This window comes from Pleuronectes platessa, chromosome 20, assembly GCF_947347685.1.
Source record: "Pleuronectes platessa chromosome 20, fPlePla1.1, whole genome shotgun sequence".
Classification (NCBI taxonomy): domain Eukaryota; kingdom Metazoa; phylum Chordata; class Actinopteri; order Pleuronectiformes; family Pleuronectidae; genus Pleuronectes; species Pleuronectes platessa.
The window spans coordinates 2042030-2060682 of NC_070645.1; the positions used below are offsets into that span (position 1 = coordinate 2042030).

At 38.9% G+C, this 18653-nt stretch overlaps 1 protein-coding gene across 2 annotated transcripts in view; it reads right to left on the reverse strand.

Annotated features, from left to right (window-relative positions):
• The window catches only part of snx7 (sorting nexin 7), a 43878-nt gene extending 35293 nt beyond the window's left edge, over nt 1-8585 (reverse strand). For both annotated transcript variants that reach the window (XM_053412128.1, XM_053412127.1), the window contains exons 1-3: nt 8399-8585; nt 1343-1531; nt 820-930 (exon numbers count right to left, since the gene is read on the reverse strand). In XM_053412128.1, coding sequence (XP_053268103.1) covers nt 820-930; nt 1343-1531; nt 8399-8482 — 384 coding nt within the window. In that variant the 5' untranslated portion in view covers nt 8483-8585. The remainder of the gene's footprint in view (nt 1-819; nt 931-1342; nt 1532-8398) is intronic.
• Nucleotides 8586-18653: the final 10068 nt, after the last annotated feature.

Below are 18653 nucleotides of genomic sequence, written 5' to 3' on the forward strand. Positions count from 1 at the left end.
TAACTTGTGCTTCATGTCTCACTTTACCCCACAGCATTTGTCTCACTTTACCCCACAGCCACCATTTAAGAAAAAACAACATCTCTTAGCAATTCAGGCTAATCTTCAGCTAGCATCAATCACATGGTTTTGTATGTTGGAAGTTCATCAACATGAATGATATAAGTTTTTTCTACCTGAATCAATTTGTTTTGACACAACAGTTGATTAAGTTCAAAGCAAGGAAATTTACTTTTACATGCAAAAAACTAATTTTGTGTAAAAACATCCTTTCCACAGCACCAGCTCCAACTTCTCCTTCTTGGCAAGGAGGGAATGGGAGGGGCTTGAAAACATAATGGTCACATGACCACAAATGTGTTCCGTTGCCTAGATACGGAACACATTTGTGGTCATCGGGTAATGTCTCACATTACCCCACTCTCCCCTACCTTTAAAGACATACAATGAGCATGGTCCTGTTTCAGACCCATAAAAAATACAGCCTACCACACTACCCAAGATATCATATAATCTACAACTTAATGGGAATGGGGATAGAAATGTTTTTTTCTGTAACACATGTAATTTCATTGTGTAGAAACATCATATCTTACCTCAACTAAGTTACTCCTCCATTGTTCTAATTTAACCAAAACAGAAGTAATGATTCAGTAAATAATTACAAAAGTAAGACAAAGAACAACTCTAAAAACCCTTTGGAATATGTATGACAATAATATCAAGTATGTATGACTTGTGGTAAATGAGCTGTGGTCTCTACCCACTGGACTTGTGACGTAGCCCACAGATGTGTTCAGCAGATGGGCTAATACATACGTGGACAATGAGTGTCGGGTGGTTTTCCTCCAGTCTGCTCCTGAGCCACAAGAAGTCCTGGTAGCGTCGGTGTACCTCATACTCACTGGAGTCAAACTCACTCCGCGTAGTCTGCAGAAAGAAGCAGCAAATCACTACCCAATCCCCAAACTGCATGGCCTACAAGACTGATGTCAATCTTCGGATTTTCACAAAATCAAAGAAATATGATGTTTTTCCTGTTTCTAGGGAAGTAATAACATGTTATGGTGCTGGTGTGGTGATTAAACAGGGATGGAAACAGAGGGAGTAGTGTCTCAGTCTTTTAACCTACACCTTAAATAATTTTTTATCAACAGGTTGGCACACCCCTGTGTCTGTCCTCAACATCAGCAGAGATACTGTCATTGTCTCAAGTAAGAAAGTTGATAGAAATGTTGCTTTTACTCTGAGTTATAATAGTAAGAGCAATGACTGTATGTCACTAGATGGATGCAGTCTTTTTACTATGCTGCATGTACACAGCCATTTACGACATTCTCACCTTGGTCAGGACCCTGTACATGATGAAGGTCTCGATGGCAGTGACCTGGCTCTCCGGGTTGTCGACAGTGATGAAGAGGTCTTTGGTGTTAGTGTCCTGCTGCTCTTCTTCATCCTCCTCCAGTCTGTACTGGTTGACCATGGAGCTGGGAGAGTTGGGCATGGAGCTTCCATCTGCCAGGGATGTGTTCTGAACCAGTGAGGCAATGACACTGTAAATGCTCAGCAGATTTCCATGTGAACAGCAAAAAGCAACATCATGACTGTTTTCAAAGAGATACTCAACATATATGGCATTATCCATATGGGTAAGTCACAGTGTATTTGTGACCGCTCGCTGTTTAACTTACCTCTGACTGTTTAACACGTTTGCTTTTGGTCTAACAACACATGTATGATACCAGCAATCCCCAGTATACAGCACATGTATCACTTCCTGCATGAGCTCCACCTTCACTGTGCCATTCATGGTTCTTGACTGTTAAAAATGTACTTGACATCACTTTTCTAAAACTAAATGTAGAAATGCTTTACATTCTTTTGCCAGGAAAATGCCACAGAAGCTCTGATGTCACATCTTATTATCAACCAACGTTCATAATGTTGAGCATGTGAGAAAAAAAGACTGAGCTGACCAAGTTGTTTGATGCCAAATTGCAAAATCAGGAAATGTATCCAAGACAAGCTTTTCCTTCCTTCACTTCTGACTGGACAGAGAGGAAAGGAAGTTCTGCAGCTGATCACCACATCAGTAACCCCACAACATGATTTGGGTGTCTTTTATCATGACTATTACGCATTGTTATGACCGTTTCACATAATATTGGTGGGCTGTTGTAAGTATTTATGGTCACTAGCATCTCTGCTGGAGGTGAATAGATCATCTGGTAATAACAATATGACATTAACACAGGCAACAAAATAACCTATTCTTTCCATCTGCTTTAACAAATAGAATTTGGCTTCATCTGATCTGTACTGCCAGAACACCATCAATGCAAGCTTTATTGGACTTAAAAAAAAAGGTTTGGTTGCAGTGTCACTGTTTTCAAAATACAAAAGGTATACTATTATTTGGCGCTATACAAATACAAATGAATAACAAATTATCTACCGTATATTACATGTATATGATTTGACTATATATTGACATGAAGGGAAATAATTCACACTAAGCAGGTCACTATGCTTATTTATTTCCTTTTCTTCCATCTACCCAGCCAAAAACAACCGTTTTGATTAGAGTAGTCAAAAGAGCAGTTACCACCAAACTACAGGCACAAGCTAAATACATCCATCCATAACAGTGAATTCAATGAAGGTGTCAAGGGGGAAAACTGCACATGTTTATTCAATTTGATTTTTATAGCGCCAAATCATAATATATATTATCTCAAGGCACTTTACATAGAAGGTTTACAGATGCTTTGAGCGTACAAACCATTTTTAGAACTCGTCATTCCAACCACTGGCTTAAAGTAAAAGGTAAGCAACCTTTTAGGGTATAAACTTATTCACTTACCAATGGAATGATAGAATATCCATGCTACCACCCTGTATAAAGCATCTCTCTGCTTGCAAACCTCATTCACAATTTAATCATTATAAGTGTTCAAACAACAAGTCATAATTTGAAAGATGTTGTGTCAAAAATAATTTCTTGGCTTGTGTAATAACTTCCTAAAGTCTCCAGTGATTGGCTATTGGTCCTGGCTTCATTGACATGGTTGAATGTAGATAGTAAAGCCTCTTTATCAAAACCAAATACAATTTTCACTTTTTCCTCACAGCACAACTATTGTTTTCTCTTCTGAAACGCACACATATTTAGACGCAATTAGAAGTCGTCCAGGCAAATATAATTGATAGATAGATATTGTTGTGTATAGTTGTGCTGTTATTGGTATATTCTTAATGAGCATTTCAGGTTTAACCCACGGCCAAAGCACATCTTGAAAACTCAATCAGGCTAAGTGTTGGTCTACCCCAGATGTGTGTATTTCGTAAATTGGATAATTTCTACTCAGATTAACACGGAGGCCACAATTGTAACTAGTAAGGTACTTGTCAAAGTAAGTGGCTGATTACAGTATATTTTAGATTACTGTGACTATCCTGAATCTAGAACTGAGGATTGTGCACCTAGTTAATTTTTGACTACTAACTCCGCGAGCCATCTGGACCTTTTTTCAATTTGTAAACCTATGTAGATGTTGTGCGGAGCAAGAATTTGAATTATGCAAAAAAAAAATCTGTAACAAATGTACTGTATAACTTTGTTAATCTACAGGTGCTGAACCTATTACCTGTCACACTGACTATATTAACTTCAGAAAGAAACTGTTGCTATCCTCTGTACCCACTGTAACAGAAACATCAACAGGAGAATAAGCATTGATTCAAGAATAGAATGTTCCAAGCAAGAAATAGCAACAAGGTCAAAGCTGAGAGCAGCGACAGCACTCATTTTACATGATGAAAGCTGCATGCATGCATCAACCTCCAGTACCTTAACCCTTGTGCTTTGTGTGATGAATGGGTCAATTGAGACGTGTCAAATTTGGACTAAAGCAAACACAATTTTTAAATGTTTGTAGAGCCTGAAATCAGCTTGTTTTCTGTGAAAGACACAATAAATTATGAAGTACAGATACTCCCACACATTCATGGCCTTCAAACAATGTTAAGGTCAATGTGACACAGAAATATGCACACAAAGAAAGAAACTCCCTCAGTCAATGTTTAGTACTACCTACTATTAACAATAAACTCAAAATCTTACTTTTTGCAATAGCATAAATGTATTTTTTAACTCAGGAAGAATTTTAGATGAAAGAAATTGAAAGATTGACTAATGTTAAAAGATAATTGCTAGATTAATCAATGAAATCATAATTGTTATTCAGTTTTCCTTGTAGGAAGAAGCCTTTTTCCACAATGGACTTTATGTTATCACACTCAAATGATACAGTTTATGCTAACAGTGGTGAGTTAAGAGTGAGCTGCCTGCAGGCCTGTTTCCTGTAACAACAGCCAAGAAGCTGCTGAGGTCAGCAGTCATGCCTCTCTCCACAACGACAAACACGTAATGACTTTTCTCTCCCTGATAACTTGGTTATCATGTGATCATACATATGCAACAGGGATCTCTCACTCTATCTCTTGCTGAAAAACCCACAGTCTCCCATCAGTGTTGTTGGAAATGCAGAAATATCTTGTATAGTTGACCTCTACTGAAAACAGCTAAATTTTTCCAAATTATATTCAAGAGGAACCATGACCAACATCTGTGTCTTTGGGATTAAGTGGTTGTTATGGTAGCAGTCTGAGGTGAGGGGGATAAAGTGATTTCTATCTGTTTTCAGATACCAAAGATGTGTTTGCTATGTGTGGCAGATGTGACCAGAGCAAGTGGAAAAATGATGGTAGCTACAGCTTCCGTCTGCACACATTATATTGAAAAACGTTTGACTACCCTAGTATAAGGTGACTACCGTAGGCTACCGTTAAGTGTTGCCAGAGCCATGTAGAGAGTGTGTTTCCACCACAGTTAAATGTATAGTCAACTACTGTGAAAACCATTGCCCATGTAAATCTCTCAAACATCTGCATTTTGTCCAAAGTTTCAGCAAAAGTGATGCATGTTTAAGCCAACAAATATGGTAAATGGTTTTGTATTTATATAGCGCTTTTCTAGTCTTGATGACGACTCAAAGCACTTCACAGTACAGTTTTTACATTCACCCATATTCATACAGTGCATCTATTCGCAGCATTTTGTTATTCTATGGAGGGGCCATTCAGGGTTCAGCATCTTGCCCAAGGACACTTCGGCATGCAGATGGGTCAGACTGGGGATCGAACCGCCGACCTTCAGGTTGGAGGACGACCACTCTACCCCTCAGCCACAGCGGCCCCATATATGCGATTCATTGGGAGGAGACATAAATAACAATTTCTCGAGTTTGAATAGGTTCGTCGCAGAGGTTACTGCTAATTAGCACTTTTGACTTGTTATGGTGAAAACAGTAATTCCATCAATTTGGATGGGTGTTTCACACCACTCGATGAATCTAAGTCCAATAGATAAGCAAGGTAAGCTCTTCTATGCTTCCACAAACTTCTTAGAAAAATATCTGACACTTCAGCTACTACATGTTCACCAGTTGCTCCCTTACTAATTGTTGTTTACTGCTGAGCAGGTGTGTGCACAAAGTATCATAAAAGCTTTTCTTTTAAAACCGCTGTCTGACAAAATGAGACTGGGGTGTTAACACTGGGTCTTTTTTATATTTTATGAAGACTGTAGCATTTTTACTATTTTGTAATTGATTCACTACAGAAAGATGAACAAATTGATAATGAATTTGCATATGAATTATTTTACCACTTTTTTGCCAGTTGCAAAGAGGAAGGTACTGTTTGACAGACTTGGCCGTGGGAGATGTGGCTGGATATGTCCTTCGAGGATCACATTAGACCCATGTCATTAACCTATCTAATGTGATGGCTAAAACTGCTGCTGTTTCTCTGTCAGGTGTCTGATTTCAGATGGCAATGATGATGCTACTTGCATCTGGTACATACACTTTACATAAATACAGTTTATAGAACCTGAGATGTTGCATAATTACTTTGCTTATAGCTTCATGATTTCATGTGGTCACATCTGATAGCTGAACAAATATTGTCCTTGTCTAACGTTTACCTGCCATGTTCTGACACCTATTGCCAAATACCTGAAGGGGTTTTGCACTTTTACCTGAATATTCAAATGTCAAAGCAGGTGTCTGTTCTTGAAGAGTAAGTAAAATGCATAGTGTTTGCATATAATGTACACTTTTAATTTTAACCAGCAAAAGTAGCTCCACAGCAGCAACTTAGCTCCTTCAAATTCTCCCCCTGAATGAGGTTTCGGCATCTGAGCTCAGAATCAGAATTCAGAATGTGGTCTTGTGAAAGCTGCTTGCAGGACACCCAAATTCAGTTGAAGAGGGTTAATTAAAACCCAAAGCATTTATGCTTCAACCTCATCTAATTTACATGACACTGGGGGAAAGGCTGCATTATTCCAGCTGTGCTCACACTCTGGATGCTCTTTTTTATAATTACCAGACACACTGACTTGTCTTTTACCATGAAAAAAATAATTTGTCAGTTCTTTGGAAAGACCAATATTGCGCAGCTATTTTTCTTTACTGGCCAGTCCCTAAGTGTGAAATGTTAGGTATTCATCTGTGACCTGATAGGTGCACAGCCAGAAGTGACTGACCTGAAAGATGCTAGTCTAGGGTGGGCAATAAATAATATCCATAATTATCACAGTATAATTTTCATCAATAGCAAATAAAAAGTTTCATGATATATCAATATATTGTTTATGCATTGTGCAAATGAAGTGAGGAGTTATAATACATAAATGATCTATCTCAGATTAGTCATTTTTTTTTGCTGTTTAACAAGTAATTCTCTGCCCCAAAAACAAGAGTTTAAAATCACTCATAAGAAATAATAATGACATTTTACAGATATATTATTGCTAACAACTGATGTCAATTATAAAGTATCTTGATAACGGGTTTTTTAACGGTACAGATAGTTCTTACTTGAGAGAGAGAACTGCACTGATGACAAAACTGCAGATGAAGCCATAAGGTCTGACTGTCTGCTTGGAAGGTAAAAACATTATGGATCATAGTGCAAGCATGTGGCAAATAGTGCTGCAAATAGCACTAAATACACCAAGTTAGAGATGTCTTATGTTATTATGATGAATGTAAAAAAAAAATGTCTACTATATTCATCATGACTTTGCACTTCTGTGATAAATGCGGTGAGGTAAACAGATGAGAATCTGTTGACAACATTAACTGCTTTTTGAATTATTACATAGAAGTGGCTACAAGTTTGAGCGTTGCATATTAGGTGGTCAACCGCACAGTAGCACATTTCCTGCCAACCATCACTTTTGCCACTGACAACACTAACTAACCTTTTCTCACAGTGGTGACATTTAACACTTGTTTTGAGTTTTGATTTGTGACCAAATTTTGATCAAGATTTGTTTGAGACCTCCTTTGGTTCACATTGTGACCTCACGTAAAGCGAGCTCAGGAGAAACACACACACAAAGAAATAAACTGAATTCACCCTTATCCTGCAGCTTTGCTAAACCCCTTAGATTATTTTCATTCATCAGCGATTATCACATCAAATACACTATGGGAATTTATTGATTCATAGTAGATATCCAAATCATAGACATAGGCATTAGTTCTTAGGATAACATTTCAAACTTCTTAACAACTTTTTGATCCATGTCTCTGACATACTGACCTAAAATACATAAATATGAAGCCAGTGGTGGAAAAATGGCTTATTACTTATTACTTTATGTGAAGTACTAGCGACTTTCAAATTCCATATAGAAATGGCATATACCTGTATTCAGTATAATACAGTAACGACGTCAACAATTACATCCATTATATTTGACATATAAAACATTAATCATGGCCTTTCAAAGATGTATTACATCATTTAAATTCTGCAGCAACATCATCTACCAACAACCACCGATTCAACCAACCATGGGGATTCAGGTTCAAATCCATTTGCCTAACAGGTAAAGCTGGGCGAAGAGTTAAAAACACTAAAGCCGGAATGAAAAGGAGAACCTAAAGATTGGTCAAGGTACTTTCAAGTGCGTTTCTACATGTGCAAAGTTTTGTTACATGTCAAATATACTTAAAACTGCTGAAAAACTGAATGGAGTTTGGTGTTGGTCGCTCAATAAAGGCGATTCACAGTAATAAGCAGACAGGACAGTCGGGTCCTAAGGTCAGCTCATCAGCTGATCCAGGACCTGTGGTTTCCGTCTTTCTCTAAGTGACGACACACGGAAACTATCTACACACAAATGAGTTACTTACAATCTTCTACAAGCTGACGTTAAAGCGGTGAGTCAATGAGGTCAGTCGAATCCACGTAGCAACGAAGCCAGTGGAACAATCTGAGCGTCTGAAGCTCTCCGGTTCTGTTGAGCTTGTGTGTTTACCTTGCTGAAAACTTCCAGGTCTTCGTCCTCGTCCAGGTCCAACATGTGTCCGGAGAAGTCCGCGGGGACTGTCTGTCCGCTCATCGCACTCTCAAACTTTCTAGATGAAGTGAACTCATCGGACAGACCTGAGCGTAAACTACCACAACTTCACAGCAGCGGAAATACCCGGGGAGTGACTGAGGGCTGCACTTCCTCTGATACACTTCAAAATAAAAGCCACGCAGCTACAACCAATTCGAGTGTAACGATTCATTAGTCACCTCAATTATTTGTCTTGTTTGTTTGTTTTCGTCGTTCAGGTTCTTGTAATTGGATACTACTAGTGTATACACACGTTCTTATAATAGAACAATCGAAGTATCAGATTTTATTTTTATACAAAATAGCAGGACCAAATTGTTTAAAATCTGTTTAAAAGTTTATGTTGTACTACAACAGTTGACAGAGCTACCTCTTGAAAATATTTTCGTTATACCTTAAGAACCATTGCAGGACATCGGATGGTTTTCCACAGCATTTTATTTCCAATAAAAAAAACTGCATCAGGGAATTCTGGGTTCAAATTTGAATATTCAGTAGTTCATTTCAGATTTTCAGTAGAGGAGGAAATATATATTTTTCTTTTAGAATGTTTTATTGTATTTTTGATAGGCTAATGTGAATTCAGAGTGAAACAATGGTTCATATGAAGTGATGAAATGATAAAAAGTGAATTTGGTGTGTTGAGGGATTGACCGGCCCAGTCTCAGTGTGTAGGATTTAAGAGGATCTGCTCTAAGAAAGGATACTCAATCATAACTATTGAGTAGCTTTGGTTCAACATGGGGTATGTTCTTTATTTAGTATTTTAAAGTAATGCTTTTATTTTCACCAAAAATAAAAGTACTTCTGGGATACTTTTGATGATCTTATCCCTCTTGATACATGTGCAGGACTGAGCGCGCAGATGCGGAAGGATCAGTGCAGAATTCACTCCCTGTATGATTCATGTGGGAGAGACTGACCAGGGCCGGCGGCAGGCTGCAGTACTGTTGTTGTCCACAGGAGTCAACGCAATTTAAGGAATCCATGGTGGAGATGATCGGCACTGTGACAATGTCCTGGGTGAAAAAGTAAAGTAACTATGGAAAAGGAATGATTAACATGAAAGTGAGATGTCATTAAATGAACTGTCGCTATTGTGTCAAAGACAGACTGACAAACAACATGTCTCTGCTCAGAGGGGATAATAAGTCCTCATTTTCCCAGTGTGGTGTACAAACTGCAGAAGTGAATTTACCGGGCAGATGGAAAAAAAACAAAACAGAGGACTGACTGAAATTCAAAACCAACTGAATTACACTTAAAATAAAACATATTTATAGTTATTTAATTATTGTTTTTGTTATGTACACTAGTAAATTATGTTAGATATATCCTGTACAGTTAGCCTGCTTTGCCAAGTTTTTGGATGCAAAAGTTTTAAAATTCAAAGTTAGATTCCCATGTTAGGAAACTGTCCATTACGATAAAAAAATATATGATTTGTTTTTATAATGTAATGTAGGATATATGAAGTGAAACCAATGACAAAGGGTAAAAAAGTAATTATAATAAAAAAATAATAATTTAGTTCTCTTGCATAACAAAATATTTTTAAAACTGTATAACTACACCATCCCATTTCCCCTTAGGAACACTAACTAAGCAGCATGGACATACTGAGCCAACCCCAGTAGAGGAGAGCAGTGTTAAAGAATAAGGTGGTACTCCACTTCTGGCCATGACAGCTTCATATCCTCAGTTGAAGATGAAATGAGGTCACTGAGTGTCTGGCCAAGGCCTAGAATATAGAGGCAAGTCTGCACCAGGAGCCACCTCAGCCTGAGATAAGCTGTAGCAGTGAGGTGGAGAAGGAGAAGGAGAAGAATGAGACCACGAAACGGTGTGCTTGCTTGAGGGACTACATTGACTGCATGGCCGAGGTCACTGAGTGTCAGGCCGGAGCCAAGAATATGGAGGCAAGTCTGCACGTGAGGGGGAGAAGGAGAAGGAGGAGGAGATCCAGGCTCTGAACGAGCAGGTGGAGCAGCTGCAACATCAGTTGAATGACAAAGATGGTCTCATAAAGAATGAGACCATGAAACGGCGTGCTTGCTTCAGGGCCTACATTGATTATTAAGATTAAGATGCATTTATTAGTCCCAAACACATGCACAGACATGCAAAGGCACATTCATGCAGGTAGGGAAATTTTACTTCTGCTTTTGACCCATCTGGTGCAGCACACACAGAGCAGTGAGCGACCATGTACGGCGCTCGGGGAGCAGATGTTGGGGGAGTAAGGTGCCTTGCTCAGGGGCACTAGACAGGGTAGGGAGACTTTTGGATTTTTGGACAGATCAATTCAGGTTCGTCTTTTGTTGTCTCTCCGTGGAGACGAACCAGAGACCTTCTCTGCCCATAGTCCAAGTTTCTGCCACTAGACCACCGCCTCTCCCTGAATGGCCAAGTCCAAGAGTATGGAGGCACATCTGCACCAGCATCCACCTCAGCCTATGACAAGCTGGAGCAGAATGGTGGAGTTGGAGAAGGAGAAGGAGATCCAGGCTCTGTAGAGGCAGGTGGAGCAGCTGCATCATCAGTTAAATGACAAAGATGGTGTCATAAAGAATGAGACCACGAAACGGCATGCTTGCGCACTACAAAAGAAAAGGAGCATAGGGAGAATCGGGTGCTGGAGAAGTAACTCCAACTATGGGACTGAGCTGCAGAAAGGTGGAGGCCGAGATGAGCTGGAGCAGAGAGAAGAGGTGGAGAAGCACTTACCTCACCCACTCCTTCCCTCCTTTCCCCGGCCTCCCTCATCCTTTTCCTATTCATACATTTTATTTATAATTTAATGATGTGAATGTTGCAAATATGTTAAATTTTGTGAATAAATATAACTAGTACAGTAAAATCTACCTCTGTCTTTCTGAATATAGATACAGGATTGATGGCCCTGATCAATTAACACAGTGTTGGAGTCAAACAAATCAGTGTGATTCATTTAGTTTGCTACTATTCATAGCAACACAGCACAGCAACAAAGACAAACAAGGTTTCTTTACTTTTTTACATTTGGTCTAATCTATATATTAATAATGACAACAATCCAATAATAATAATAAAAAAATATGTATATATATATGTAGGGCTTTACACTGTTTAGTAGTGAATATTGTAGTTAGCAGATTCATGTGAAAATTAAATAAAATACAATTTCTAAAATTTCTAGGACTGCAAAGCAGCACTGGGCTGGCCCGGGCACATGCATTTTGAAGCGTTGCATTCGTTTTGCCTACATTTTTTTTTATAATAACTGAGGAAATATTGACACAAAGAGCTGTTCAGGCTTGGATTCTGATCATGAGACAGAAGATTGCTGGTGATACGACAAAGCACAGTGGAGTTATGACAACATCATCTCCTTTGGCGAAGGATGAACCTTCGCCGTACGTCAATGTTTACACGGTTTGAGGAAATGTCCCAATTCTTTGAGAGAGAGAGAGAGAGAGACGTAACCTTTGCAAGATATATAGATTCCTTGGATCTTTGACCACTGACACTGCAGGAGTGGAGTTGTTTGTTTACGGCTCAGCATCAAAGGATTCATGGTCCATGTATGTCCGTGATACAGAAAATCGTGTTTTAATGGCATGTAATCAAACTGTGAAGCCACGCCACGGTCAGCCCGTGCGACTTAAAATCGATCTTTTAATAAGTTTGTATCTCCGTCTTGTTGTGATGACACTCATCTCAATTTGAAGTTGATCTGATGTAAGCCCTGGTACAAGTACCTCAAACAAAAAATGTGGAATATGGCAAAAATGGCCACTAAATGCAAAATAGCAGGCTCCCTGTAGCGTTTTTCCAATTGCTCCCAAGACTTTTTTGTTTATCTGGTCATGATACACCTATGTATCGATTTTTGTGAAAATCGGTCAATGTGAACACGTTCCGGGGGTCTCAGGGGGCACCGTTGAGCCATTTTGCAACAGCCATTGAAAATTCCTCCAGTATACGTAAATTCTCAACACTTTCTAACTTTCTGCAAATTTTGGTAAGAATTTGAGCATGTTTAAACCCTTAAAAAGCCAATTAATTTGCCTGAATAAATATCCTTACAATTTCAATGGGGCCTCACCCTGTCAGTGCGTGTCACTGCTCGGGCCCTAATAATCCTTACAATTTCAATAGGGCCTCACCCTGTCAGTGCTCGGGCCCTAATTATCTCTTGCTGAATTTAATATTGACAATGATCATGGTGAGCTTTGTGTTCATTATCATTAAAAGAAAAACGTATTTTCTTCACATGCATTTAAGACACACAGTAAGCTTGCATCATGTTGGTTCTCTTTAACTTTGGAGTTTGAACTCACAAGCAATGCATTCATTTGATTGCAACAGATTGGTTTCTTTCAAGACTACATTTACTGAAATGACATAAAAGTTTTTTTATAAAGAGTTTATTTATTTATTATTTCATTAACTCATTATGTAGCTCAGGAGCTAGAGCGTGTTGTACACTTACCAGAAGGTCTGTAGTTCGATCCTGGGCTCCTCCATTCCATATGCCAATGTGTCCATGGGCATGATAGCGAACTTTAAATTTCCCTTGATGGCTGTACTGGCAGAGTGTCAATGGTATTTGACAGAAAAAAAGTTGCATACACAGCTCTGTATGACTGGTTGTGATTGTGTGTCAATGAGTGAATGATTCTTCTAGCAACCTCAATTTAAAACAACTTGCATCTAAAGTCTGAAAATTCACAGTACAATTGACTAAACTAACATTAAATGAAAATGTATAAGACTACCATGAATTTTAAGAGTGGTCACAGGTGATCCTCATCTGTATAGACAGTATTGTGGCTTGCCTGCAGGCTGCTCTGACTCACCACGCCTGCTCCACCAGCACAGGACAAACCTACAGATGTCACTGTTGCACAAGCCATGCTGTGTGTCGTGCCTCAGCTGGTCCCTGATAGACTGCATCCTGGCCAATGATTACAAGCTGCACTTCACCACAACTGCCTGCTATCCCACATATTCACCATTCCTTCAATCCGCAGCAAACACACATCCTGACAAGAAAGACAATCTTGCACAAGAAAACAAGTGCTTTTAACCATTGTAAAATATTTTTAGAGAGACTGTTTCAAGGTTAAGGTAGCCAGACATTCTTTGCTTGTATTTTATTCCCTCCAAGAAAATAGGTCTCTTGGAAAGCAATTTTTTGTTTGTTTTGTTGATCCTATATTTATTACTATTTCTGAAGCATGGCATTATGATATGTACTTGTAATTGCTGACAGTGCTGGTAATATTGATTTCTTTCCTTTGTTTGTCATACATGTTGTCTTATCTTAAACAGTCTTTACTCGTCTGGCTGGGTGGGGGAAATGGTTTGATAAGTTAGAGATAGATATAAGGAGATGGGGGGATATTGCAGCCCATCGTTTTTTCTGTTAAATCTTAGTTTTAGGAATTATTGCTTTTGCAGTAGTTTGTAAGGAAATAATAGAGTCAAGACATCGAGAAGGCTTCTTGTGCATATCTGGCAATCAATCCAGTAAACAATGCTGTTTTGTTTCAATGAAAAATGGAATGGTTTTGTTAGCAATGTATAAATAGCTATGCAATAGCTTTCTAATTCATATACATAATATCATATTGATTGAATTTGTTTTGGATTCAAATGTAGTTATTTGAAAAAATTATGTAGTGACTTATCCCAAGAAACCAAAGCTGTGGATGATCAAGTTGTGATACATAAACTAAACTTTCAAACGTTGTATTATGTTTGAAATCGATTGTTTTATTCCCAGCTCACTTGTGTCGATGTGTTTTCACATCGCTCACTGAAACATCACCAATTATTCCTAATGGACAGAAGATAATCTATATTTATTGATTCATTCTCTCCTCTACAGTAACAATTACTGCTTGTCTTCCACTTGCCTGAGTCAGATTGTTCAGTTTGCAGTCAGCACATGCACACACTAACAAACGCACACACACAGCGCCACACATAATTATCTATTCAAACACTCCACAGGATATTTTTCTTGTATTTTTTCTAAATGCACAGTGCCAATAGCATTACAAACACTGCGTCGCTCCACTTTTGGCACTTTGCAATTCAAAATTATGTGAGCGCTGCCTGAACAGAATACTGAGAAGCATGAGGAGGCGCTACGGCCAGTGGCATTAACATACAGGAAGCCATTATCACATATGACCTTTGCAGCCAACAGGAAGGCTGCTGAGTGAATGTTTGCGTCAGTGTGTTTGCATGCATGTTTCAGTCTTATTGCATGTTGCTAACCCTGGGTGTGTGTATTAATCGTTTTTATGCACAAATGCAATCGTGCGCACGTTTAAAAATATTATCTACATGGTTTCATGTGATGTGTATGCATGTGTGTGTGTGTGTGTATATTTTCCCCGTCCCCCACCTTTCAGATTAGAGGCTTCTGTAATGGTTCTACAAAGGTCAGGGTTTTTCAGTGGTTGGAATGTAGCAGTAGGCCGTGTTTAAAAGGTCACAACGCCAAACCATCGCATTATCTCTGTGCCATTTCATACCAGTTCAGTCTGTCTGATTGATTTTTTTAAATAAAGCCTCACCTCCTCCAAGCCTCATTTTGGCTGCTGTTTCTCTCACAGTGAAAGTAGTGACAACGGAGGAGGATGGTGGCTGTGTGGGAGAGGCTGGGAGGGTGTGTTGTCATAGCATTTCGGAGTCTTCGACCTGAAGAGAGACATCTAGTTGTCGTGCCTCTGATGATGATGGCGATTGTTTGGTGCTGTGTGGGTGGCGGGGTTTTGTCGTGATTAACTCTGATGATTAACACTTACATTTAAGAATGTGTGGAGATCAAACATCACCTTGGCCAGTGCCCTGGTTTAAACATAGGGGTTTAAAGCGTTGTTGTGCGTGTGGTGCAAGATGCTGCCTTCTATCTGCTGCCCTCCAACCCAGCAGACGAGACAAGATCTGTTCATTAGACATTTTTCATATATGAATTTGACTATAATATTACTTGATCATTTTCACACTAATCTTAAAACGCAGTTCTCCTATTTTGCTTAATGTTTTATTGTTACATTTTATGAGAAGAACCCATCACCTAATTTTATTTGGTCTTTGTATGGTAGTGTGGTGTAGTGATATCCATTTGTCATTCACAATATGCTTACCACATCTTTTTTAAATGATAGTGGCCAGATGTTCATACAATTTACTGGGTATATTCCTGTCCCCCAAGGGATATTCCTTTAACCATATACTAATTATGAAATTATCAAGCAGAATTATGTTCCTAATATGGTAAATGGTCTTTTTTATATAGTTTTTTTTTTCTAGTCTTGATGACCACTAAAAGCCCAATACAGTACAGTTTTTGCCCTTGACCCTTTCACAGACAGTGTCTTGCCCAAGGACACTTCGGCATACAGAATGGGGAAGACTGGGATCATACCGCTCCACCTTTCGTCCCCTCACTGCTTAAGCCTTGTTCAGTCGTAAGTCATAAGGCTGGAATCCAAAAAAGAAAAATGTCTTTATGTATTGTGAAACAGGTTTCTGTGGCTTAATCATCACACAGAACAATGATGAAATGGTTTGATTTGACATAGCAATACTAGCATCCTGTTGTCTACCTGTCGATGTGCAGAGCCTCATCATCTAAATGGAGGATTGTTGGAGTAACACTACTAAAACAGACTCTCCATGATCTCCACTCACAAGATAACTGGCAGAGTATCAGGATCTCTGCACAGCCATCAGCAGCCTAGTAATCATATCAGCCAATCCCCAAGCCTCCTTCAACGATGGCTTTAGTAGATCACCGTTGTCAAACTGCTTTTACCCACTGTCACAGCCAGTAGCCTGAACAAGTCTGAGTGGCTTCTCTGTAAGACAGGGAGGGAAAGAAATCTAAGCAAATGGAAAACATGCACTGACACCCTTTTCCCTGTACCACGTCCAAAATGACTAAAGTAGAAAAGCATTACTGACAATTATGGCACAACTCTTGTGATTGTCGGTTTCCGTTAAATTTTTCTCTCCCCCTCATCTCCAACCATCCTATCCGTCTAATGTTTAATGAATTGCTCTTGTTCAGGAAACCGCTGCTAACAGTGGCAGGCAGCTCCAAACATGTTCCACTTAAAGAGAGGGAGAGAGAGAGGCAGACACAGAGAGAACTTGGCCACCTGGATGAATGCAGGGACTGAACAATTAAAAATCAATTTACCGTCAAAAAGCTTTGCCTTCTAATTAGGACTGCCTGCAGGCCAGAGGGGCTTTTCTGTTGAAGGGTACTGTTTTTTTCCAACACAGTATTTCATATTTGTGTTAATGTTTCCCTCCCCCTTAACTATCTCATTGTTTTTCATCCTCTGCCTACAGGCCCACATAATGATAATGCAGCAGTAAATAGTGTATTATTTCGACACGGACGAGCACAATAGTCCTAAATGTATCTGCCAAAATGGAGCGACGTGCGTTTTGATTCTCAGCAGGTGTGCAGTGTTTGGACCACTCTTCATTCTGATGGAGAGGACAGTGTCCCAATGCGTCGCATGGAATAAAACTAATACATGAATGTTGTAGGGGGAAAAAAGCATTTTAAGTTGGATCTAAAAGGCTGCTCAAGCACTTTGTCTGACAGTTTGTGAGGTTGTATGGCAGCCATGTTATTGATTCTGTCACATTGACAGACTGCTGTGTTGCCACTGTCTTAACCACTGTGTTCATATTAGAAGGAAAGAACAGCAACATTATATTTAATACAGTCAATTTGCAAACATTTATGAAGTTTATTCCCACATGTTGGAAATAGGTGAACAATAATAATAAAGGAATTATTGGTAAACCATTAATATACATGTTTATTCTTCCCAATTACACCTTATGCATCTATATAATTTAGCTAATTACAGACCACTATCTAATCTCCCCTTCCTCTCTAAAGTCTTAGAAAAAGTTGTAGCCAATCAGCTGTGGGAGTTTCGCCAGGAAAATCATATAAATGAAAACTTTCAGTCTGGGTTTAGAGCTAATCCTATCACAGAGACAGCCTTGGCAAAAGTCACTAATGACCCTCTAATATCTTCAGATCAGGGATTTGTGTCTGTCGTTGTTCTGTTAGATCTCAGTGCAGCATTTGACACAATTGACCACCCCTTTTTATTACAGAGACTAGAACACTTAATTTGCATTAAAGGAACCGCCCTAAACTGGTTTAAATCTTATTTTTCTGATCACTTCCAATTTGTGCAAATTAATGGCGAGTCATCTGTGAGCACCAAAGTTAACCATGGTGTTCTACAGGGCTCTGTACTCGGCCCAATTTTATGTATCATGATCTTTGTGCCTGCTGACCATAGACTATGATTGCAGCAAGACTGCTTGATATATAGTACACTTGACATATATTGCACTTCTGTCCGACACATGTGAGGGATCCCTCACATGTGTCTCTCTCTGAGGTTTCTACGTTCTTTTTACCCTGTTTAAAGGGTTTTTAGTAGTTTTTCCTGACTCTTGATGAGGGTTAAGGACAGAGGATGTCAAAGTTCCTTGTAGGAGCTTTAAACTCTTTTGCACATGTAGCAGTATCCTGATTAAAATGGCAACATTGGCTGCTGTTTATTCAAAATGTATATAATCTCACTAAAGTCAGACATTAATTATTACTTTTCAAAAAATCATTAATATGTTATATCCTGGTTAGGCTATAGCACACCATTATGTCAGGTCTTCCTCTGGTAAGTAAGTGGTAGTTTGTAGTAATTTTATTGGAAACAAATGGACTCAATTGTAAATGATTTAATTAGTAATACGTTTTAAAACTTGATATTCTGTGTAGGCCCATGAATAAATAAGGTCTCAACATTAGGTTAAAATGCAGAGCTGCTTTTAAGGCCCTTACAGATTCAGTTAGTAGTGTTTTTTACCCTGAGGTCAGTGAGCAGAGGATCTGTCATTTCTGTCAGAGTAGGTGATCTGTCTGTAGCAGTAATATAACAGTAAACATAGTTAGTAAACAGTTGCATGAGCATGAGCATGTGCATCCTGTATCCTTCAGAGGAGGGGTCTTCAACGTTTTTCAGGCCAAGGCCCCCAAAATTGGTCTATATATATATATAAAATTGTGTTTTATATTAATCTGGGCCTAGTGCCATATATAAACAAAGCTACCCTGTTATTGTGCATTCAA